This window comes from Ornithorhynchus anatinus, chromosome 1 (assembly GCF_004115215.2).
Source record: "Ornithorhynchus anatinus isolate Pmale09 chromosome 1, mOrnAna1.pri.v4, whole genome shotgun sequence".
NCBI classification, from domain to species: Eukaryota; Metazoa; Chordata; class Mammalia; order Monotremata; family Ornithorhynchidae; genus Ornithorhynchus; species Ornithorhynchus anatinus.
Window position 1 is genome coordinate 136029115 of NC_041728.1, and position 23394 is coordinate 136052508.

Genomic DNA, 23394 nt, shown 5'->3' on the forward strand with positions numbered 1-23394 from the left:
TGCCTATCTCTCTCTCTGTCTCTCGGTGTCTGCATCCCTCTCTCTGCCTCTCTCTCTCTCTCTGGGTCTCTGCCTCCCTAGCTCTGCGTCTCTCTGCCTCTCTACCTCTGCCACTCTCTCGGTCTCTGCCCGCTTATCTCTCTCTTTCCGTCTCTGCGCCTCTCTCCCTCGTCTCTCGGCCCCTGCGCCTCTCCTTCCTCCGCGCCTCCCGACCCGGGCTTTCTTCTCCCGCCCCTTCCCCCACTCGGCAGCCCAATTAAAAAAAAAAAAGCAGCAAAGAAAAAATTGGACAAAAAGAGGGGACGAAGCGGGCCGGCCCTTGCAGCGGCGGGGGGAGGGAGGGGAAGGGGCGTCTACGCTACTGCCGGGGGCGCAGGGGGCCGGTCGGGGCGGCCGAGGCGGGCCCGCCCCTCCCCCCCCGGGGCCCGCAGTGACCCGGCCCTGCGGTCACGGGGGGGGGGGGGGGCGCGGGCGCGCATGCGCGGTGCCGTCGGCGCGGCCGGGGCGCCCCGGGGTCTGGTCGGTCCCCCTCCCCCCTTCCGCCGGGGGGGGGAGGCCGGTCCCCCTCCCCTCAATGCGGCGGGGGCGGGGAGGACATCCTGTCTGCGCCGGCTGCACCGCAGACGGCGTCGCCCGCCAGCCGCCCAGACGGGGCGCGACCAGCCGAGCCGCCCCCCCCCCCCACCGCGCATGCGCCGCCGCCGACAGGGGGGAGGGGCGCGCGCGCGCACACAGGACGGGCGCGCGCCACGAACCCGCTGGGGGGCGGGGGGGGGAAGGCGCGCGCGGACAGCGCCAGCCACGACGAGCTGGGGGGGGGGGGGGAGGCGCGCGCAGAGAGCGCCAGGCACGACGAGCTGGGAGGGGGAGGCGCGCGCGCAGAGAGCGCGAGCCACGATGAGGGCGGGAGGGGAGAGGCGCGCGCGCAGAGAGCGCGAGCCGCGACGAGGGGGGGGAGGGCGGGGAGAGGCCCGCGCAGAGAGCGCGAGCCGCGACGAGAGGGGAGGGGGAGGGGCGCGCGCGCGCGCGCCACGAAGGAGATGAGGGGAGGCGCGAGCCACAATAGGTTCCCCAGCCGGGCGGCGCGCGGGAGGGGGGAGGAGGCAGGAGGGAGGGGAGTGCGCGTGCGCGGCGCCGGGCTGCCCCCCGCCCTCCCTCCCCCCCCTCCCCCCCTCCCCCCCTCCCTCCCCCCCCCGCCCCCCTCCCTCCCCCGGCGGGCCGCCGGCGGCGTCTGCGGGAAGCCGTGTGTCTCCGCAGTGACGTGGGCGGTCTGGGGGCCCGGTGACGTCAGCGGGCGCGCGCTGTCTGTCTCGGCCCGTGGGGGGAGGGGGGAGGGGAGCCGCGGGCGGAGTCAGACCCAGACGGACGGAGGGAGGGAGACACACACACACACACACACACACACGGGGACACACACGGACGGACGGGCGGGCGGACGGGGACGACGAGACGGAGCGAGCGCCGCGGGCCGCCGGGCGTGTCGGTGGGTCGGTGGGGGCTGAGGAGGATGAGGGGGTCCGGGGGGGGAGGGGAGTTTCCCGGCAGGCGTCGGGGGCGCCTCCCCCAGCCCCACGCCGGGGGCCTCGTCCGGGGGGGGGGGGGGTCTCGCCACGGGGGGACGGAGGGAGGGTGGGAGGGGGGATTCCCCCCCCATACACACACGTTGTCCGAAATGATGTGTCCACCTTGGGCCTGGCGCTGTGCTTGAGGGCGGGGGGGGGGGGGGCGCCCGGGGATGGCCCCCTTTTTGTCCGCGTCCTCGGTGTCACCTCACTTGTTCTGCTGGGAGGGGGCGGGGGTTGGTGGGTTTTCGTGTGGGGGTGGGGGTGGCTACGGGGGCGGTTGGGGGGGGGGGGTTTGTGTGTTTGTGCGGGGGGGTGCGGGGGGGTGTGGGTGTTTGGGTGTGGGGGTGTGTGTATGGGTGTTTGTTTGGGGGGGGTGTGTTCGTGTGTAAGGGTGTGAGTGTGGGTGTTTGTGTGCTTGTGTATGGGTGTTTGTGGGGGGGTGTGTGTGTGGGTGTTTGTGTGTGTGTGTGTGTGGGTGTTTGTGTGTGGGGTGTGTGTGTGTATGGGTGTTTGTGTGAGGTGTGGGGGTGTGTGGGGGGGGGGGGTTTGTGTGGGATGTGTGTGTGTGGGTATGGGTGTTTGTGTGGGTGTGCGTGTGTGTGTGGGGGGGGTGTTGGTGTGTGGAGGGTGTGTGGTGGGGGGTATGTGGGGATGGGGTGTGTGTGTGTAAGGTGTGTGGTGGGCATGTGGGGGAGGGGGGTGTGGGTGCTTGTGGGGGGGGGAGGGCGTGTGTGTGTATAGGGGGGTTTGTTGGGGGGGGAGTGTGTGTGCAGGGTGTGTGTGGAGGGGGTATGTGGAGGTGTGTGTGGAGGGTGTGTGTATAGGGGGATTTGTGGGGGGGAGGGTGTTTGTGTGGTGTGTGGCCAGGGCTCCTCAGCCCCGGGCCCCCCTAAGGGATGGGGTTCTTTCCCACCCCCCCCCCCCCCTTCCCGGGGAAAAAGGGGAGAAGGGAAGGGAAGGACCTGTCCCCGCGTCTTCCTCCGCGCCCTGCCTTTGCCTCCGCTGCGCCCACACTGCGCCCACGCTCAGCTGCCCGGGACGAGGAGGGGCCCCGGGGGGGGGGGGTCCCCCTGAGTGTGGGTCTGGGGCCCTGTCTGTCTGCGGGTCTGGGCCTTCGTGGGCGGGTGTCTCTCTCTGGGTCTCTGGGTCCGTCTCTCTGGGTCTCTGTGAGTGTGTCTCTGGGTGGGGGGATGTCTTTGTGAGTCTGGGTCTCCGTGGGCGTGTGCGTCTCCGTTCCCGTGGCTCCGTGACCGTGTGTCTTCGTGTGTGTCTGTGGGTGTGTATTTCTGTGTCTCTTTGAGTGTGTGTCTGTGTGTCTGTGTCTCTCTGAATGCCTGTGTCTCTCTGAGTGCGTCTCTGTGTGTTTCTCTGTCTCTTTGAGTGTGTGTCTGTGTGGGCGTGTGTCTCTGGTGTGTGTGTGTGTGTCTCTGAATGTCTGTGTCTCTCTGAGTGTCTGCGTCTCTGTGTGTTTCTGTGTCTCTCTGAGTGTGTGTCTGTGTGGTCTGTGTGTGTGGCTGTGTGTCTCTGTGCGGGCGTCTGTGTCTCCGTGTGTTCCTGTGTCTTTGTGAGTGTGTGTTTGCGTGTCTCTCTGACTGTATGTCCAGGTGGGGGGGGGGGGGTCTTTTTCTCTGTGTGTCTCTGTGCGTCAGTGTCTCCGCGTGTTTGTGTGTCTCTGTGAGCGTGTCTCCGTGTGTGGGGTGTGTGTGTGGGTGTGCGTGTCTGTGTGCCTCTGTGAGTGTGCCTGGATGGGTGTGCGTCTCTGGGTGTGTCTGGGTGGGTGTGTGTCTGGGCCTCTGTGTGTTTGTGTGTCTGTGCGGGCGTGCGTCTGGGTGTGTGTCTGTGTTTGTGTGGGCGGGTGTGGGTATGTGTCCGGGGGTGAGTGTGGGTGTGTGTCTGGGTGTGGGTGGGGCGAGGGGGAGGTCAGTACAGTGGCGCGCGCACACAGTTGGGCCCAGACCAAAGCGTTTGGGTTTCCCTTGGGGCCGGCGGAGTCTGTTGAGAAGGCCGAAACCGGGGGGGACCTGCCTTGCTGAATTCTGATGGAGGACTCGATGCAGATTTTTTTTTAATTCCAGGAGGGAACGGCTTTAGTCTGGAAGAATAATTACCGCAAGGAATAAAGTTGGGCCGGAGGATAGCAGACTCCGGGGATGCTAGAGCGGCCCCGGTCTAGTGGCCAGAGCCCGGGCTTGGGAGTCCGAGGTCGTGGGTTCTGATCCCGGCTCCGCCCCGTGTCTGCTGGGTGACCTCGGGCAAGCCGCTTCACTTCTCTGGGCCTCGGTGACCTCATCTGGAAAATGGGGATGAAGACCGTGAACCCCATGTGGGACAACCTAGTTGCCTGGCGTCTACCCCAGTGCTTTGAACAGTGTTTGTCACATAGTGAGCACCTAACAAATACCATTATTATCATCATTATGATAACGGCGGTACTTGTTAAGCGCTCGCTAGGTGCCAGACACGGTACTAAGCCCCGGGGTGGACCCCAACAAATAGGGTGGGACACAGACCCTGTCCCGCACGGGGCTCACGTCTTAATCCCCGTTTTACAGATGCGGTAACCGAGGTCCAGAGAAGTCACGTGACCTGCCCAAGGCCGCCCAGCGGACAAGTGGCGGAGCCGCGGTGAGAACCCACGACCTTCCGACTCCGAGGCCCGTCCTCGGTCCGCTACGCCGTGCTGCTTCCCTTACTGGGGTCCCGTTGGGTGTTTTTGTGGTAGTGTGGTAGGTAAATGGCCGAAGTTCCCCGGGTATAAATGGAGATTTTTTTTGTCCCCCCCCCCCCATGAACTGATGTTAGAGTTGAATAATTTAGCTGAGCCCAGCTAATATTGTCACCCGCAGTGAAATCAGTCGGCGCTCTCTGTGCGCGGAGCAGTGTATTGAGCGCTCGGTGGGAGAGCGAAAGATCTGGTGGACACAGTCCCCACCCACAAGAAGCCTACGGCCCCTCGGGGGGGAGGCTGACCCTAAAAGAAATTAAAAATAGGGGAAACGACCCGACCGAGAGTAAGGATGGGTACAATGGTCCTGGGGGGCGGGGTGGGGTGTCAGCTGGCTTTGAGGGTACTGACTTTTAAGAGCATGATGTCGGTGACGCGGGAGGGAGGGAGGAGAAGAGGGTGGAGGGTTGAGGGGTTAATCAGGGAGTTCATTCAATAGTATTTATTGAGCGCTTACTATGTGCAGAACACTCTACTAAGCGCTTGGAATGTACAGTGAGGCTTCCCGGAGGAGATAGTCTGTGGTAGCGCTTTGAAGGTGGGGCGGGGATGTGATGGTCTGTCCCAGGCAGGAGGGAGGAGGGTAGGGGAGAGGGATGGAAGACGGAAAGAGGCACAGCGTGTAGATTAGGGTTAGGGGCGTGAAGTGGGCCGGCTGGGTTGCCGAGGGAGAGGAGTGAGGCTCGGTGGGAGGGAGAGAGCCGAGGGAGCGCTTTAAAGCCGACGGTGAGGGGAGTTCACGTTTGAGGCGAATCCACGTCGATGGAGATCGAGAGACTGATTTCATACCGAGATCTGCCCTCGGAGCGCATTCAAGTTCCCTTTCTCTCCCCCGCCCCCGCTTTCTCTTTCAGATTGATTGAAGGGAGAACTGGAGCCTGAGAAGCCAACCCTCTTGAGTTTTCTCTCGGTGTCATTTCGGTGGCTGAAGTCCAAGAGGAGATGCCGAGTGTGAATCCTTTTTATTGAAGCCGGTAATTAAAGGGGGCTTTACGTTTTGCTCATCCGTTGGGCGTGGACCCTCTCGTGGAGGAATACAGTCCGTTTTCTTCCCAGCCCATCCTTGGACGTGAAACTTACACCTGGCCGCATCCCATTCGAAGCGTGTTGATCGGTGTTTGATTCTAGGCCGCGAACGTGCCCGTCTTCAGAATAAATTCTCCCGCACCCCGCTCCCGCCCCGCAAGATTACATTGTGATAGGATCGCACTGAGCCGGCACATCTCAAATTGGGGGAACCGGTGGATTTCCCTCTCCTACTAAGCACCCGGGGCGGTTCACACTGCCTTTCGAGTCCAATTTCAGTCGGTCCTTCGTTACAGCTTACGTCGCTGACGTCGAGGAGCGGGAAGAATCGTTTCCCTCGCGTACGTCAACCGCGTGCGTTCGTGTTGAGCTTTTCGGAAAGCGCGGCTCGGTGAAAATGCAAATCCCAGACTCGACCGCTTAAAACCGAATAGCGTAGCCATGGCAAGCCTGTCGACAGATTTCCCGTCGGGTCCGGCGAACGGGAGACTGAGCGGCGCAGGGGACGATGGCAGCCCTCCAGTGAAGAGAATGATGACGGAGATCCACGTAAATGGCAAATCGGCCGTCGTCAGGTCGCCGGCCATCAAGAAGGAAAACCCGGACGACTACGGAGAGGCGCCAGTGGAGGCTGACGGGGAGAGTGCCAAACCAAACTGTGCTTCGGCGTCTGAGCCCTTAAATATCAACCCCAGTTTGAAACACACCTTGGCCCAGTTCCACTTAAGCAGCCAGAGCTCACTGGGGGGACCGGCGGCGTTTTCCGCCCGCTATTCCCAAGAGAGTATGTCGCCCACTGTGTTCTTGCCTCTCCCGTCGCCTCAGATCCTCCCCGGCCCGCTGCTCATCCCCTCGGACAGCTCCACGGAGCTCACGCAGACGGTCCTGGAGGGGGAGTCCATTTCTTGTTTTCAGGTGGGAGGAGAGAAGAGGCTCTGCTTGCCTCAAGTCTTAAATTCTGTGCTCCGGGACTTTTCCCTCCAGCAGATCAATACGGTGTGCGATGAACTGTACATCTACTGTTCGAGGTGCACCTCGGACCAGCTGCACATCCTGAAGGTCCTGGGGATCCTTCCCTTTAACGCCCCGTCCTGCGGGCTGATCACGCTGACCGACGCTCAGAGACTATGCAACGCTCTGTTACGGCCGCGCACTTTTCCTCCGGACGGCAGCCCGCTGCCTTCTAAAAACTCGTTGGCCCAGTTGAGGGAGACCGGCGGTGCCTTCGAGGTCGAACACGAGTGCCTGGGCAAGTGCCAGGGTTTGTTTGCGCCCCAGTTCTACGTCCATCCCGATTCGCCGTGCATTCAGTGTCTGGAATGCTGCGGGATGTTCGCACCCCAGACTTTCGTGATGCATTCTCACCGGTCACCGGACAAGAGGACTTGTCACTGGGGCTTCGAGTCCGCAAAATGGCACTGCTATCTTCATGTTAATCAGAAGTACCTGGGAACACCGGAAGAGAAGAGACTCAAGAATCTCCTGGAAGAAATAAAGGAGAAATTTAGCGTCAAGACCCCGAAGAGAGCGCAATACAAAGTAAGTTCCAACAGTCTACCCTCAGGTACTTGTTTCTTCAGACGGACGTGAAGTACGCGTCTCTCTTGGAAGAGACCCTATTAAGCCGATTTGTACACTCCCAGCGCTTAGTTCGGTGCTCCGCCCGTAGTACGCGCTCGATAAATACTATCGAATGAGTGAATGAAGTGAATTTGGCCAACGTTGTTAGTCCGGCGAATTTGCCGAGCGCTTGCTGTGGGCAGAGGCTGTACTGGATGCTTGAGAGAGTACGCTGTACCGGTATATAAGAGATACATTCCCTGCCCACGAGGAGCTCACAGTCTAGCGGGAGGAGACGGACGTTCATATCGATAAATCACGGATGTGGACCCCAGGTCGGGGCTTGGGGGGAATGAATAAAGGGAGGAAGAAGGGAGCGCCTGAGAACCGATCTGGGCTTTGGGCAGGGAATATGGAGTTGGTTCAAAATGGAGAGCCGTTCGTTGGGGTTACGGCAGACCTTCCGCCTTGAGTTCGTGTTGAGACTCTTTGGTGTCTTTACGGTTCTTGAGTATCGCATCTAAGGCAGAACCCTTGATGAGGATGAGGGGATCCTCGGGTTTCTTTTAGCCCAAGAGCAGATGAGGGGGAGAGAGGCGGGTAAGGGGGAGAAGCTTGAGGTCCCATTATTTGCGTGGCCGGTTGACGGTCGCCGGGCTGAAACGCGCACCCTGGACGCTCCTTGGTCATCCAGGGCACGTGTGGCCGGTATTAAACCGGGAACCCGAGAGCTTTTAGTCCATCAGTCGTATTTATTACGTGCGGAGCACTGTACTAAGCGCTTGGGAGAGCCCAGTATTACAGAATTGGTGGGCAGGCCCCCGTCCACAGAGAGCTTACCATCTAGACGGGGATAGAGTCAGAGCTATAAATAAATGTAAAAACTGGATGTCTGTCAGAACCTGGGTGATTCTCCGGTGGGGAGAGATCTCACTGTTGTCCTGGGACCTTCCTCTCCCGCACGCGGTCCTCGGTCATGAGCAGTAAACTTCAAACCCTACGGGCCCTGGCAGGAAGAGGCCGAGAAACGTCTCCCCGTCGAGACTGTAAGCTCCTTGGGGGCAGGGAACGTGCCCACCGTATCCTACGCTATACCCCGTGCATTATACGCTGTTAGAGAGTATTCGCCCAAGCGCTTCGTACGGTGCCCTGCACACGGTAAGCGCTCGATAAATACGACCGGTGGATGGATCGATCTTGCCTCCGGCGAAGAAAAAGCCAAATCTCCAGCGCCTTCGGGAGCTTGGCGCGAGCGACCCTTGAATTATGCTGCGTCCTTGAGTTGCGCAGGGGCTAACTGACTCAGTTGACCGTCTCGTTCCGTTTTCAAAGTCCTGTGCTAACTTAGTACAAAAGAACTAAATTAGCCAATCCATTTACTGCAGAAAGGAGCCCAGCTCTCCCCTCTGCATCTCCTGGGGCGGCCTAACAATACACCCTCGGGAACTGCAGAAGCCAGAGCAACTTCCTTCACTCTGTCTCCGATCTCTGTTTCCTTTCGAAGCGGGTGTGCCCAAGTCACGCACCCTAGTCTTTCTCCGCTTGTCCTAATCTGTCAGTCAGTGATACTTACTGAGTGCTTACTGTGTGCCGAGCACTGTAGTAAGCGCTTGGGAGAGTTGGTAGACACGCTCCCTGCCCACAAGGAGCTTCGAGTCTAGGTGGGGGAGACAGATATCAATATAAATAAATCGGGGATATGGACATAAGTGCCGTGGGGTTGAATGTAGGGTGCAAATCCCAGTGCCGGGGTGACCCAGGAGGGAGTGGGGGAAGAGGAAACGAGGGGTTTGAAGCGCCGGGTTAATGAGCTGAGCGGAGCAGCGGGGTTGGCGTCGATGGCAGGATATCTGGGATCTCTCCCGATAGCCCAGCCGTGCCCCAACCTGGCATCCGGTGACTCCACCATTGTATCTTGTTTCTTTTCGGGGAGGCTCCGTGTACGAGAAGGATCGCCTCTTCGCTTCCCTCCCCTCCCTCGTGCCCTTAAGCCTTCGTAGGCTCAGACTCCAGAATAATAATAGTTCCAAGGCCCTGGATCTCTCCCACATTTCCTGTCGGTGTAAGCCATAGGTTCCTTCCTGACCTCCTCCCTCATCATTCTCAAGTCCCGGCCGACCGAAGGGTGCAGAGCAGAGTAGCAGCGTGGCTCAGTGGCAAGAGCCCCGGGCTTGGGAGTCAGAGGATGTGGGTTCTAATCCCGGCTCCCCCGCTTGTCTGCTGTGCGACGTTGGGAAAGCCGCTCAAATTCTCTGGGCCTCAGTTGCCTCATCTGTAAAATGGGGATTAAAAGCGTCAGCACCCCCGTGGGACAATCTCGTATAATAATAATAATGTCGGTATCTGTTAAGCGCTTACTATGTGCAGAGGACTGCTCTAAGCGCTGGGGTAGATACAGGGTAATCAGGATGTCCCACGTGAGGTTCACAGTCTTCATCCCCATTTTACAGAGGAGGGAACTGAGGCACAGAGAAGTGAAGTGACTTGCCCACAGTCACACAGCTGACAAGCGGCAGAGCCGGCATTCGAACCCATGACCTCTGACTCCCAAGCCCGGGCTCTTTCCACTGAGCCACGCTGCTTCTCTAAGCTTATCTACCTTATCAACCCCAGCACTTATCTGCTTATCTACCCCAGCGCTTAGAACAGCGCTCGGCACATAGTGTAAACTCTTAACAAATACTGTAATTATTCTTATGACTATTACTAGTAGGGTGCCAAGTCCTTCTGAGTTTTCCGCCCTTTTGGTGGTAAAATTATTAAGTCCAGAATTTATTAATCTCCCCGGTAACACACCCGATCAGATGGACTTTTAAGAGAATCACAATAGCTAAATACTCGCTCACTCTTGTTTTCCCTTCCCCAACCTAAAATGGCGATAGCCTATTTTGAGAAAAGCCCTTATTCTGCAAACGGATTAATTGCTAAAAAGTAAGATCTTTCCGCCAACCCCGGCACTGTTGACTGTTCATTTTCCCAAATTGTGAAATATGTAACTTAAAAAATGAATTGTAAAAAGGAGTCATCGCTTGCACGGCTATCTTCCCTCACAGAGTAAGGTACTGAGTCGAGATTCACTCTTACTTTCTTATACTTATTTAGAAGAGGCTTGTTTGTACTTGCAAGTTAAATGTTATTGCCAGGGTCATTTCTGGTCAGTCTGAATTATTAGTTTACCCACACGGGGCCCATAAATGATAATGCTCTGTTCAAAAACTTACCAGGTGGAGCTGGTGACACATTTAAAGGAACTAGTATTCCCCGTTTTACTTGCAGTTCCAAACCAAGAAGTGCTTTTTATTATTATTATTATTTTTTTAATTGGTGCAGCGTTACTGCCTTCTGCTGTTGGCCAAGGTTTAGTGCAGTTTTTCTTCCTTTTGCTCTTGGTCTCTTCGGGAGCAAGTAGCCGGGGAGGGGTCGGGGGAGAGAGAAAGAGCAGAAGACAAACGTTTGCCCAGTTGTTTCCTTAAACAGCTTCCTAAGACTAAACTGTAACGCTCCGCCGCAGAGACTTCAGAGTTTTCCGACAGACAGGTTTTCCGCACCGTGAGCACGGTGTATTGTTGAGAGTCCTTTCGGTGGAGATTGCACCCACCGCCCTGCTGAGTCTTTGAAGGGTAGAGATTCATCAGCGCTTAGAACCGTGCTTGGCGCACAGTCAGCGCTTAACAAATACCGTCATCGTTCGTTCATTCAGCCGTATTAAGCAGTTGCTGTGTGCGGAGGGCTGAGTTTGGGAAAGTGCAGTACAACAGTCAACAGTGACAATCCCTGCCCACGACAAGCTCACGGTCTAGCCAGGTGGGGAGGCCTTCCGAGGCGTAAGAACCGCCCTAAATACCTTAAAATGAGAGGAAACATTCAGACTAAGCAAGCGATGGGTATATAGTGGCAGTGTGCTCTCGCCACGGTCGATATAAAGAGCCTCCGGGTGGGAGTTTCTTCAGAATAATTAATTAAAAGGAGGGTAATAAGAATAATAATGGTAGTATGTGTTGAGCACTTCCTCTGTGCCAAGCACTGGGTGCCAAGCCCTGGGGTAGATACAAATCAGTTAGGTTGGACACAGCCCCTCTGCCCCTTGGGGCTCACCCTCTTAATCCCCATTTTATAGATGAGGTAACTGAGGCCAAGAGAAGTTAAGTGACTCGTCCAAGATCACACAGCTGCCCTGTGGCAGAGTCAGGATTAGAAACCAGGTCCTTTTGACTCCCAGGCCCATGCTCTTGAGGGAGAGAATGAAGTTTTTTTTGACCCTGAAAATGACTTTTAGTATTTCAGCCCCACCAGAGCAGGTGGTGTGTATTGTTCTCATTGGGTGCAGCACCTGTTTTTCTTAGTAGACAGAGATGGCGGTCACAAAATACCGATTTCGAAGTTCTTCTCTCTGCACGGTTGTTGCACACTGACACGAAAATTTCCTCGTAGATATTTTGGGCAAGGGTCCGGGACCGAACAGTGCTTCGCACATAGTAAGTGCTTAACAAATGCCATCGTCATTATTATTACTTAAGGGTAATTATGCTTCACCAGAAGAAGTGTGCCGCTCTGGATGAGAAATTAAAAAGAAAAAAGTCTGAACTGCAGAGAAAAAAGGGTGCATCTTTCCTTAGTAGTCCCGAAATGGTGTGTAACGAGCAAATGGCGTTCTCGTAGCAAGTTATTGGTTATATTAATGCGTGCACGGGGAAGTAATCAAGCGTTCTGTTAATTTCCATTCCATTAGAAACCGTGGAGGTGGTGTGGGGCTCTGAAATGATCTTAGAGAAATAGAACAGTATTTTCCGTTAAGTTGCTTCATCGTGTGATCTGATCAAGGCCCCGGTGGGTGCTCTTGTGTATGGAATAACTGCCAGAGTTGGACTTCACCTGCAAGAAGGAGTAAATAATTACGGAATTATCATCTGTAAAATGGGGATTAACACTTCTGGGCCCCAAGTGGTGGGATGTGCATAGATTAGCTCGAATCTACCTCAGGGCTTAGTGCCCGACACATAGTAAACGCCTAACCAATACCGTTAAAAAAAAAAACCTAGATGTCAAGCGTGGGTTGGGTATAAAACAATCAGATTGGCCTAGGTTGCCGTTCCAGATCAGGCCCACAGCTGGAGAGGGAGAGAGCAGGTGTCTTATTCCCACTTGACGAACGAAGGAGGCACAGAGAAGTTAGTGACTTGCCTGAGGGTTGCATAGAGGCCAGATCTCCCGACGACAGCACCCAGTGCCTCCATGGTGAAAACGAGTAGTTGACCACCATCCTTTCTGATTTATGGCAGGATTATCCCAAGAGTCACACCCAAAGTTTGTTTTGAAAAAACAATGGTGGGTTAACTTGCACCATTTTCCTTTCCCGTGATCCATTTTTAAGTGTTTATAAAAGCATACTCTGCACACTCTCAGTAAACGTAACCAACCCACCGCTGGCCGATTTTGGTAGTGATCAAGCAAATCTGGCTTTGGGGCTTGAAATCCATCCCGTCCCCGCTCTGGCATGGCGGCGTTGTACGTTTAACAGTTGGGAGTTGCTTAGGACTTCAAGTACTGGATTGAGGCTCGTGTTAGAGGTAACAACGGACCCTTGGCAGATGATGGCCCCACGCTCCATCGTGGTCCCTCCGTCACCCTCTTCTCCCGGGGAAACGAGCCCCCGTCCTTCCCTACCACCGGGACCCCGGCCCAGTGGTGGCTCTTTCCCAATCAATCAGTGGCACTTAGCATTAGAGCACTGTACTAAGCGCTTGGGAGAGTGTAATACAGCAGAATTGGTAGCTACGCTCCCTGCCCGCAAGGAGCTTAAATCCGATTCCGAGCAGGGGCTCCTCTAAATGTTTTTTTGTGTGAGGAGAACGTTCGTTGAACTCTCTGAAATCCAAGTTCCGGTCGGAACTCCTGTCCGAAGAGTTATTAAACCTCTTCCATTTTCACATTACTTTCCCCAGGCCCGAGCCTGTACTTGCACTCTTATAATATTTTGTGCGTACAAAATGTGGCTTTTACAGGGGGATTTTTCAGGGATGTACAATCTTTTTAGCCTCAAAATGACCTTTCGAGGTGGAGGGAGGTCGGCAACCACTGTGTGCGGAAGAGCCGTGCAAAATGACATCACACTGAGCTCAGCACCATGAGATGACGTTCTTCACGCTGAGCCTCAAAGCCACAACCGCTTCATCGCGATAGCTGTCGTGTGTTCTGACACGTCGCCCTGGCCCCGGTCCTAGCCCAGCCTTGGCCACCGCCCGAGCCACGGCCTATAGAAGAAGAGAAGGGGGAGGGGGATTTGTGCTGGTGCAGTAGGCTAGCACTGGCCTCTGACCCCATTATCTTAATAATAATAATAGTAATAATAATCATGGTATTTGTTATGTGCTTACTGTGAAAAGCCCTGTTTTAAGCACAGAAGTAGATCCAAAATAGGTTGGACACTGTCCTTGTCCCACGTGGGGCTCCCAGTCTTAATCCCCATTTTACAGATGAGGGAGCTGAGGCACAGGGAAGTGAAGTGATTTGCCCAAGGTCACACAGCAGACAAGTGCCGGAGTCGGAATCAGAACCCATGACCTTCTGGCTCCTAAGTCCGTGCTCTACCCTCTTGGCCTTGCTGCTTCTCTGTCCTGTATCTACCCCAACACTTAGAGTAACAGCATACCGTGGTGGGGAGAGCATTGACCTGGGAGAAAGAGGTCAGGGGTTCTAATCCTGGCTCTGCCACTCATCTGCTGGGTGACCTTGAGCAAGTCGCTTCACTTCTCTGGGCCTCAGTTACTTTATCTGTACAATGGGGATTGAGACTGTGAGTCCCACGTGAGACAAGGGACTGTGTCCAACCTGATTTGCTTGCATCCACTCCAGCAGCGCTTAGTACAGAGCCCGGCACATAGTAAACGCTTTAATAAACACCATTACTTCTGAACAGATGCCATTTTTGTTATTCATTCAGTCATCTTCTAGACTGTGAGCCCAGTGTTGGGTAGGGACTGTCTCTATCTGTTGCCGAATTGTACTGTCCAAGCGCTTAGTACAGTGCTCTGCACACAGTAAGCGCTCAATAAATATGAGTGAATGACTGAATTTATTGAGCGCTTACTGTGTGCAGAGCACTGTACTCAGGTAAGCGCTTGGGAGAGTACAATATAACCAACACATTCCCTGCCCACAGCGAGCTTACTGTCTAGAAGGGGAGACATATTACTAAAAATAAATTACAGATCTGTACATCAGTGATGTGGGGCTGGGATGAGGGGATGAATAAAGGGAGAAATCGGGGTGACGCAGAAGGAAGTGGGAGAAGAGGAAAGGACGGTTTAGTCAGGGGAGGCCTCTTAGAGGAGATGGGCCTTCAATAAGGCAGGTAAGGCAATTATTAATATTAATATTAGTATCTGCCCTGAAGAGAAGCAGCATGGCGTAGTGGAAAGAGCACTGAAAGTCAGAGGATCTGGGTTCTAATACTGGCGCTGCCGCACCTCTGCTGTGTGACCTTGGGTAAGTCGCTTCTCTGGCCTCAGTTTCCTCATCTGCAATATTAATATCACACACCCTTAATATTACACGTAGCAAAAAGACTTTCATAGAAGGTCACTTTGTATCTAGAGTTACGTCGACAGAAACGCAGAGAACACAAGTTCCCTTGTGTAGATCCAGGATCAGTTTTGGGTCCACCAGCGGGAAAAGAAGTTTGATTTTATTTGGTGCTACCTGTGTGAACAGGTTATAACTCTGGGAGGGTAGGTTTTAAAATTTATAGCACCAGGTTTCCTGCAGACTTTCACGCAATATTTCTTTTCATTTTCGAATGGTACTCCGAGCACACCATCAGCAAGTGTTGTTGAATAGTATGGTTACTTTGGTGTGCTTGAAAAGGGCTAATTATAATTTGTCAAATAATATCCTTGATGATTTGGGAACTAAATATTTAATCTGAACTCTTACAGATACTTTTTCTTTAGCCCTAAACATCTTTTCTTTTTTTTAAAAAAAAAGAACCAAAAACTTGTATTTGATTTTGGACAGATTTTCAGTATATTCTGCTTGAATTTTAAGACAAAGGTTTAGTTTTTTGGTTTACTTTAACTTTTTGTCAAATTTTGCCGCTGGAAGTTTTTTTTTTTTTTTTTTTACAAAAGATAATATTAAACTGGAAATTTTGAAGAGTTGAATGTTTGGTTCAAGTTGGGACATTCTTGAATGAGTAGTAATGGAAACTGTGAAGTTACTTTCGTGTTTTGTAGGAGCAGTAAACCAAATATTTGTTTAATTGGTTGTTTCCAAGTGAAATTGACCTCTCTCTAACATTTTTCGTTTGAGAGATTAATAAAGATTGTCGTACCTCCAAAATGTAATGGGGTTTCTTTAGAACTCTCCTAGGATTCTTTTGTACAAGAGAAAATGGAGCTAGCAGCATAAAGAAAAAAATCAGCTATTTTATGGCCTAATGCACTGAAATGGATTTTACATCTCAGGTATCTCCTAATTAAATTTAGCTTTCATTCTGTGCTTTAAAAAATTGCTTCCACTTTATGACCCAAAAAGAGAACTAACTTCTGAACTGGAATGAAAGATAAAATTCTGTCTGTCTCGCGAATAGGATACCCCAGTCCCAAATTCCATCTGTTCAATATTTTAACCTGGGGCTTTAATTTTGCCTACTAAAAGGCGTCTCCTTTACCCCCTCCTTAGTGGTGCTCTAAAAACAAAAATATTGTGTCGGTGGTTAAATAGATGAAATGTAGTATTCGGGTTGTTCCTATGTTGTATATAGAATGTCGGCAGTTATCAATGGTGTTTATTGAGCAGTTACTCAATGCAGGACACCGTACTGCGGATTCGTTCCCTGCCCACAAGAAGTTTAATTTATGGGGAGACATTGATAAAAATAAGTAAATTTTGACTATTTTTTGAGTCCTCTGGGGCTGAAGGTGGGGTGAATATCGAGTGTTTAAAGAGTACATGTCCTAGTGCATTAAGTGATACTGTGAGCCCGTTGTGGGCAGGGATTGTCTCTAGTTTTTGCTGAATTGTCCTTTCCAAGCGCTTAGTACAGTGCTCTGCACACAGTAAACGCTCAATAAATACGATTGAAAGAATGATGCAGAAGGGTGAGTAGACGGTAGACTGTAAGCTTGTTGTGGGCGGGGAACGTGTCCACCACCTCTGTTTTGTTGAATTCTCCCAAGTGTTTAGTACAGTGCTGTGCACTCAGTAAGTGCTCAGTAAGTAGTACTGATTGATTGAGAGGGAGTTGGGGAAAAGAGGGCTTAATGGGGAAAGGCCACTTGGAGGAGATGTGGTTTTAATAAGGCCTGGAAGGTGGTCAGAGGGGTTGGTCTGTCAAATATGGAGCGGGAGCTTTGGCTTTATTTTCGATCGTCACATCAGCGCTGTGCAGTATAACGTAATTACATCGTTCCTTTTTTGGAGTTCTAATTTGTATGTCGACGCCGAATGAGAAGAGATGAGAAAATCTGGTATGCATATGTGAATGTTTCATTGCTTAGTATGTGCTTTTCTTAATTACTTTTAACATACAGTTAGGGTAATTTATTGAAAAGTGCTTTCGTTGCTTACTGTAGTCAAGCTCAGTAAATCAGCTCTAAGCATTTTGTTACAGTCAGTGCCGTATGTGTTTTCAAGGTTTATTTTTTATTTTTTATGAAGTGCCCGGCGATAGTGTCTGAAAGTGTCGTCGGTAGGGAGTCATTTGAGGTCATGGGTAGTTTTCAGGGTGAGGGAAGAATCTGAAACCAGAAAGACAGGTTAAGGAGAAAGGGCATGAGAGATGTTCCGAATAAGAGTAATTGCAGGATCTGTTAACCCCTTACTAGGTGCCAGACATTATACCGAGCTCTGGGGTAGATAGAAGATAATCGGAGCAGGGTGCGCGGTCCTGGGCCTACCCGGAGCTCACCGTCCGAGAGCTAGGGCGAGTATCTTACACCCATTTTACGGCTGAGGAGACTAGGAGTCAGGTTAAAAGACTCGCCCAAGGTCACACAGCAGCTCCGTGGCGTTACCGGGACTTAGGAGAATTAGAGCCCGGCAGTCGTTTTCGGTGGGGAAAGGTTGGTGATGTTGGAAGCAAATGCTGGCTATAAATGGAAGGGAACATTTGCAAATAAGTTTGTAAAAAAGCTTCCCCTTTCTCAGCCCGGCCCCGTTGGCTGACCCGCCGCCGCTGCTGCCGCTTACTGGGGTGCAGGTGGGGGAAGGAGGGGGGCGTAAGGGTAAGACACCTCCTGCTCGTCCCGCCATCCGGCGAGGATGGCGGGGACCCCCCGGTTCCCACGTCCCGCGGGCAGATGCCGTGGAGCCGAGCTTCCATCCCGGCCGGCCCTCGGCCCCCTTCCCACTCGGAAGGGCGGAGTGGGCAGGCTGCTTCCTGTCGAGAAAGCCGTGAGGGAGAAGGTGGTGGTGCCGTCCTCAAGGAGCCTCATCCACCTACCGAGTGCCCCGAAGAGCCTTATCTGGCTCACGACTCCACCCCCACTTTACAGCTTTCCCCGTCGGGTGCGCCGGGCACCCCTAGCCAGGTGGAGTCTGGAGGTGCCGCAGCCCTGGCCTTACGGTTTGACTCCCCGAACGGTGTTTTTTCTGTTCTCCCACGTCACCTCCTCCTCCTTCCCCATCTGGCTGGGAACCGAGATCAAAAGCGGGCCAGGGATTTACCTCTTTTGGGGGATTTGTTTAGCGCTTACGGTGTGCCGGGCGCTGTACTAAGTGCTGGGCAAGATAATCGGGTTGGATGGAGGGCTCAGTCTTAATCCCCGTTTTACGGGTGAGGCGCTGAGAAGTCAGGTGACTTGCCCAGGTCACACAGCCGACAGATCGGCCGGCCGGGATTAGAACCCAGGGCCTCCTGACTCCCAGCCCCAGGCTCCATCCACTGGGCCACGCTGCTTGTTTCCTTGCGTCGCCTTTTCCGCTGTCTCTCCGTTCACACCCCGCCACCCGGGATTTGCATCCTGGCTCTCTCTCACGGAGTCATAGGGCGAGGGCCCTGGGCTGAGGAATCTTCATAATGGAGAATAATAGTAATAATAATCATGGTGAAATATTTGCTAAGCGCTTACCGTGTGCCAGGCGGTACACTGGGGCTCACAGTCTCAATCCCCATTTTACAAGTGAGGTAACTGAGGCCCAGAGAAGTGAAGTGATTTGCCCAGAATCCCACAGCAGACAAGTGGCAGAGCCGGAATTAGAACCCAGATCCTTCTGACTCCCAGGCCCGGGCTGTATCCATTCGATCCCGCCGCTTCTCTGAGAAGGAACGACGTTGGGAGGCGCAAAGGGAATGCCTCGTGCCCGGGTCCTGGGGGCTTTAATCAGCCCCGTGGTCGCTGTCTGGTGTCTTTTGGAAATATCGAAGGAGCAGCCAGGGTAGCTGCGGAGAAGTCCCAGCTCCGGCTGCCATGGTGACCGCGTGGGGATTTCGGGAAGAATAGGGGCAGCCGCTTAAGGTGACCATCTGTGCAGATGGCAGCCGGGAGCGGACGGCATGGGCGTGGGCTAATCTGGAGCCTCCTGGCCTGAAAAATCTCCACCTTTCTTTTAGATAAATGCGATAGCTTTATTTCGTCAGTTGGACCCAATGCGGGTACTCCTGTGTGGGAGACGGGCTGCTGAGGGTATTTAGGGAGGCACGTCGGTCGAGCACGGTATATGTAATGGCCGTTTTCTTTTCCCTCTTAGTAGATCTTATGGACTTTGCCAGGTAGGCTTGTTTCGAATAGACCGTGAGCCCGTCATTGGGCGGGGATCGTCTCAATCTGTGGCCGAGCTGTACGTTCCAAGCGCTTAGTACAGTGCTCCGCACATAGCGCTCAGTAAATACTATCGAATGACTACTCTGTTGTAATGGATCAAAATTCCAACTTGCCTTCCATTTCTCTCGGTCTTATTACTGTGAATTTTATTGCCATTGTTCTTGTCTGCCCATCTCCCCCAATTAGACTGTAAGCCCATCAAACGGCAGGGACTGTCTCTATCTGTTGCCGACTTGTTCGTTCCAAGCGTTTAGTACAGTGCGCTGCACATAGTAAGCATTCAATAAATACTATCGAATGAATGAATGAAGTGAATAAAGTTCGTTTAGTAAAAGAACTTTTTCCACCATCCTTTGTTGTTTGGCCAAGGTTGTCAGCCAAGGTTAGTATAAAAGTGGATTAGTTGGGCAGTTGTGTCAATTCCAAAACTTAAAGTGGGGCAGTTTTCCATAATTGTCCATGACTATCTAATTTCTAAGGTGATTTCATTCTTTTATTAATCAGTCAATGATATTGATTGAGCACTTACTGTGTCGTAGTTCATTCCCCCTGAGGGACAGGGACTGTCTCATGCTCACCTGTGTAGGAGCAGCGCGGCTCAGTGGCAAGAGCCCGGGCTTGGGAGTCAGAGGTCATGGGTTCGAATCCTGGCTCTGCCCCATGTCAGCTGGGTGACTGTGGGCAAGTCACTTCACTTCTCTGGGCCTCAGTGACTTCATCTGGAAAATGGAGATGAAGATTGTGAGCCTCACGTGGGACAACCTGATGACCCTGTATCTCCCCCAGCGCTTAGAACAGTGTTCTGTACATAGTAAGCGCTTAACAAATACCAACATTATTGTTATTGTTCTTTCCCAGTGCTTAGTACAGTGAGAAGCAACGTGGCGTAGTGGATGGAGCACGGGCCTGGAAGTCATGGGTCCTGATCCCGGCTCCACCACTCGTCTGCTAGGTGACCTTGGGAAAGTCACTTCACTTCTCTGTGCCTCAGTTACCTCAGATGTAAAATGGGGATTGTGAGCCTCATGCGGGACAGGGACCGCGTCCAACCCGATTCGCTCGTATCCAGTGTACCATTAATTATAGTTGTTGTTGGCATTATTAGTATCGGTATAAGCACGTAGTAAGCGCTTAATAAATACCATAATTACTATTTTTATCACAGTACTCTGCACACAGTAAGCGCTTAATAAATACCCTTACTACTACAGTGCTCTGCACCAGCGTGGTTTAGTGGAAGGAGCACAGGCTTGGGACTCAGAGGTCGTGGGTTCTCATCCCGGCTTCGCCACCTGTCTGCTGGGTGACCTTGGGCAAGCCGCTGCACTTCTCCGTGCCTCAGTTACCTCATCTGTAAAATGAGGATTAAGACCGTGTGCCCCATGTGGGACAGCCTGATGACCCTGTCCACCCCGGCGCTCAGAACAGTGCTCGGCACATAGCGAGCGCTTAACGAATACCATCGTTATTATATTGCAGCCGGGGCTCAGTAAGTACCAGTGATCGATTGCAGAGCACTACTGAGTTCTTGGGCGAGTACGGGGCAGTGGAGTGAGACACAATCCCTGCCCACATTTCATTCTTCTGTGGTGGTGTTTAGAAATGGGGATGCTTCCTGTCTCTTGGGGTGTGGTTCTGCGTATGGGCATGAAGACATCTCAAGGCCCCTTCCCACCCAGTGGCTGAATGACGTCAAGCTACAAAAATCATCATTTGGAAAATGCAGCTTTGGCTTCGAAGCTGTCCATCCCCTTGCCCCCTCCTACCTCACCTCCCTTCTCTCCTTCTCCAGCCCAGCCCGCACGCTCCGCTCCTCTGCCGCCGCTCACCTCCTCACGGTCCCCTCTTCGCGCCTATCCCGCCGTCGACCCCTGGCCCCCGTCCTCCCACTGTCCTGGAACGCCCTCTCTCCTCACCTCCGCCAAACCAGCTCTCTTCCCCTTTTCAAAGTCCTTCTGAGAGCTCACCTCTTCCAGGAGGCCTTCCCAGGCTGAGCCCTCCCTTACCCTTTGCCCCTCCTCCCCTCCCCATCGCCCCGTCTCCCTCCCTCTGCTCTACCCCCTTCCCCTCCCCACAGCACTTGTGCACATTTGTATAAATTATTTATTACTCTGTTTTATTAATGATGTGTCTATATCTATGATTCTATTTATCTTGATGGTATTGATGCCTGTCTACTTGTTTTGTTTTGCTGTCTGTCTCCCCCTTTTAGACCGTGAGCCCGTTGTTGGGCAGGGATCGTCTCTGTCTGTTGCCAAATGGTACATTCCAAGCGCTTAGTACAGTCCTCCGCACCCAGTAAGCGCTCGGTAAATACGATTGAATGAATGAGTGCAGCCATTTTGCAGGATTCATGCACCACTTCACTGTTCAGTTTTTGGCACAGGGATCAACTCCCATTTGATTCTCCGCTATGTAACGGAATCATTACGTTCAGTGAAACCCCCGTTTTGCAAACAGTGAATAGTTTGCGGATGCCATTTTCAACCCGAGTCCCAGTTCCTTGTGCGAGTCCTGGAAAGTCCCCGAAAATATGGATCCAGGAGTCGAAAAACGTCAGCTGGGTTTCGGGTCGAATGGTGTCTAGTCGGGTTCGTTCCATTTTTTCTAGAAGAGATTCGAGGCGATAAAAAGCAGTGTAACGTCAACGGTAATTGAATTATCGCAGCCATCCACCTCCTTTCACGTTTCAGTTCTCCTGACCTTCTGCTTGACCCTCTCCACCTCCCCACCCACCCCCCCAAGCCACGCGTCGGCACGGACACAGAGTAGATCTGATCGTCTCGACACGGCGCACCGTGGCTAACCTCCCCGATTCTGAGTTATCACGATCCGACCGCAACCTTCTAATCTGTCACCTCACTCTGCGACCTCCGGACCCACTTCTCCCATCCCAGGCGAGCTGGCCTCCCACCTCGCCTTCCCCTTCCTTGACGGTAGACTCCGACTTGGTCGTGGGTGGGGGACGTGGGCTTGGGAGTCAGAGATCGTGGGTTCTAATCCCAGCCCCGCCACTTCTCTGCCGGGTGACTTTGGGCAAGTCAGCTTCACCTCTCGGGGCCTCAGTTACCTCATCTGGAAAGTGGGGATTAAGATTCCCGTGGGAGAGGGACTGTGTCCAACCCGATTTGCTTGCATCCATCCACCCCGGCACTTAGGACGGTGCCTGGCACATGGTAAGCGCTTAACACGTGCCTCGGTTAGTATCCTTACTCTCCCAAGCGCTTAGTACAGCAGGAGCGCTTTGTTTGCAAAAATGCCCCACTTCAACTGCCCTCTCCACCAGTCTTGACTCTCCCCCGCCTCCCACTTTATTATTTTTGTACCACCAAGCCCTGGCAGGCCCCTTCCCTCCTCCTCCTCCTCCTCCCCCGCCCCTCCACGCCCCAGTCTGCTTCCTCTGCTCCTGCACCTGTGCCGCCGAACGCAGCTGCAGGAAATGCAGGCCCCCCGGCCGACCTGCCCCGGCAAGCTCGCTGCGTCCTGTTATCACTCAGGTCTCCGTTGCCCGATAACTCTTCTGTTCCTCCCTCCCCGAACCCCACGCCCTCGGCCCCCGACAACTCTCATACGCGTTTATCTCCCTCCTGAAGCACGCCCACCCCCCACCCTAACGCTTTGTGACCAGGCCAACTATTTTGTTGGTAAAATTGAAACCAGCAGGTGAGAACTTCCCGAAAGTTTCTTTCCGCTCTACCGCCCCCTCCTCATCTCCCTCCTCTTCCCCTTTTATATCTCAAGTAGGCGCCGCTACCTACTCTTCAGGTCCCTCCCCTCTACCTGCACTTCTTACCTTCTAAAACCACTTACCCACACTTCTTACTCCCCAACTTCCCTCTTCGATTTTTCACTCTCTTTTGTCTCCTTCCCTTCCAACTCCCACCACCTGGCCCTTTGATCCACTCCCCCCCCCCCCCCCACCTCTCCCCGTCCCATCCCGCCTCCCCCGGCTCCGTTCCCTTCCAAATTCCGGGAACGGGTCCTTGATCTGCCCTACTTACGCTTCCTCTCCACCAGCCTGTTTCGTGGTGGAATGAATCCCCTGCACTCCGCCGAGGCCGCGGTCTTTAAAGTCACCGACGACTACCTGCCGGCGTCTGTATCACCCTGCGCTATCAATCGGTTGTAGTTTTTGGAGCACTTCCTGTGTGCAGCGCCCTGTACTAAGCGCTGGGGAGAGTACAGTGTAACAGCGTAGACATAGGCGTTCCCTGCCCACGACGAGCTTATAGTCTTCAGGGGGAGACAGACGTGACTATAAATAAATCGGTTGTGGATATGGGCATAAATGGGGATGAGCGAGGGGTGAAAAAATAGGGCAGATCCAAGGGAGAGGGCAAGGCAGACGGAATCTTCCTTGCCCTCTTGGCCGCCTTCGACCCGGTGAACCACTTCCTCCTCCTTGATACACTACCGGGCTTTGGTTTTGCTGCCGTGGTACTGACCTGGTTCTCTTCCTACCCCTCATCCCATTTCACGGCAGTTCTGTCTGCTGCTTCCTCTTCCACCTCCGGTCCCTTAACTGAGCGTCCCTCAAGGCTCCCTGCCGGTTCCCCGAATCTTCTCACCCTCTCGGGGCGGCTCAGCTCCCGCCTCTGTGCGGGTACCTCTCTAGCCCTGACCTGGTCTGACTAAATAATAAGAATTAATGGTGTTCGTTAAAGCCCTTAGTATATGCCAAGCACTGTTCTAAGCGCTGGGGTAGATACAGGGTAATCATGTTGCCCCGGTGGGGCTCCCGGTCTTCGGCCCCGTT

The 23394-nt window shown here is 53.6% G+C and overlaps 1 protein-coding gene across 3 annotated transcripts in view; it reads left to right on the top strand.

Annotated features, from left to right (window-relative positions):
- The first annotated feature begins 1419 nt into the window (after positions 1-1419).
- SKIL (SKI like proto-oncogene) overlaps positions 1420-23394 on the top strand; it is a 44612-nt gene continuing 22637 nt past the window's right edge. The window contains exons 1-3 of one of the 3 annotated variants that reach the window (XM_029061864.2): positions 4137-4190; positions 5145-5264; positions 5613-6855. In XM_029061864.2, the coding sequence (XP_028917697.1) occupies positions 5758-6855 (1098 nt within the window). In that variant the 5' untranslated portion in view covers positions 4137-4190; positions 5145-5264; positions 5613-5757. The other 2 variants (XM_029061863.1, XM_029061862.1) reach the window with 2 other exon arrangements.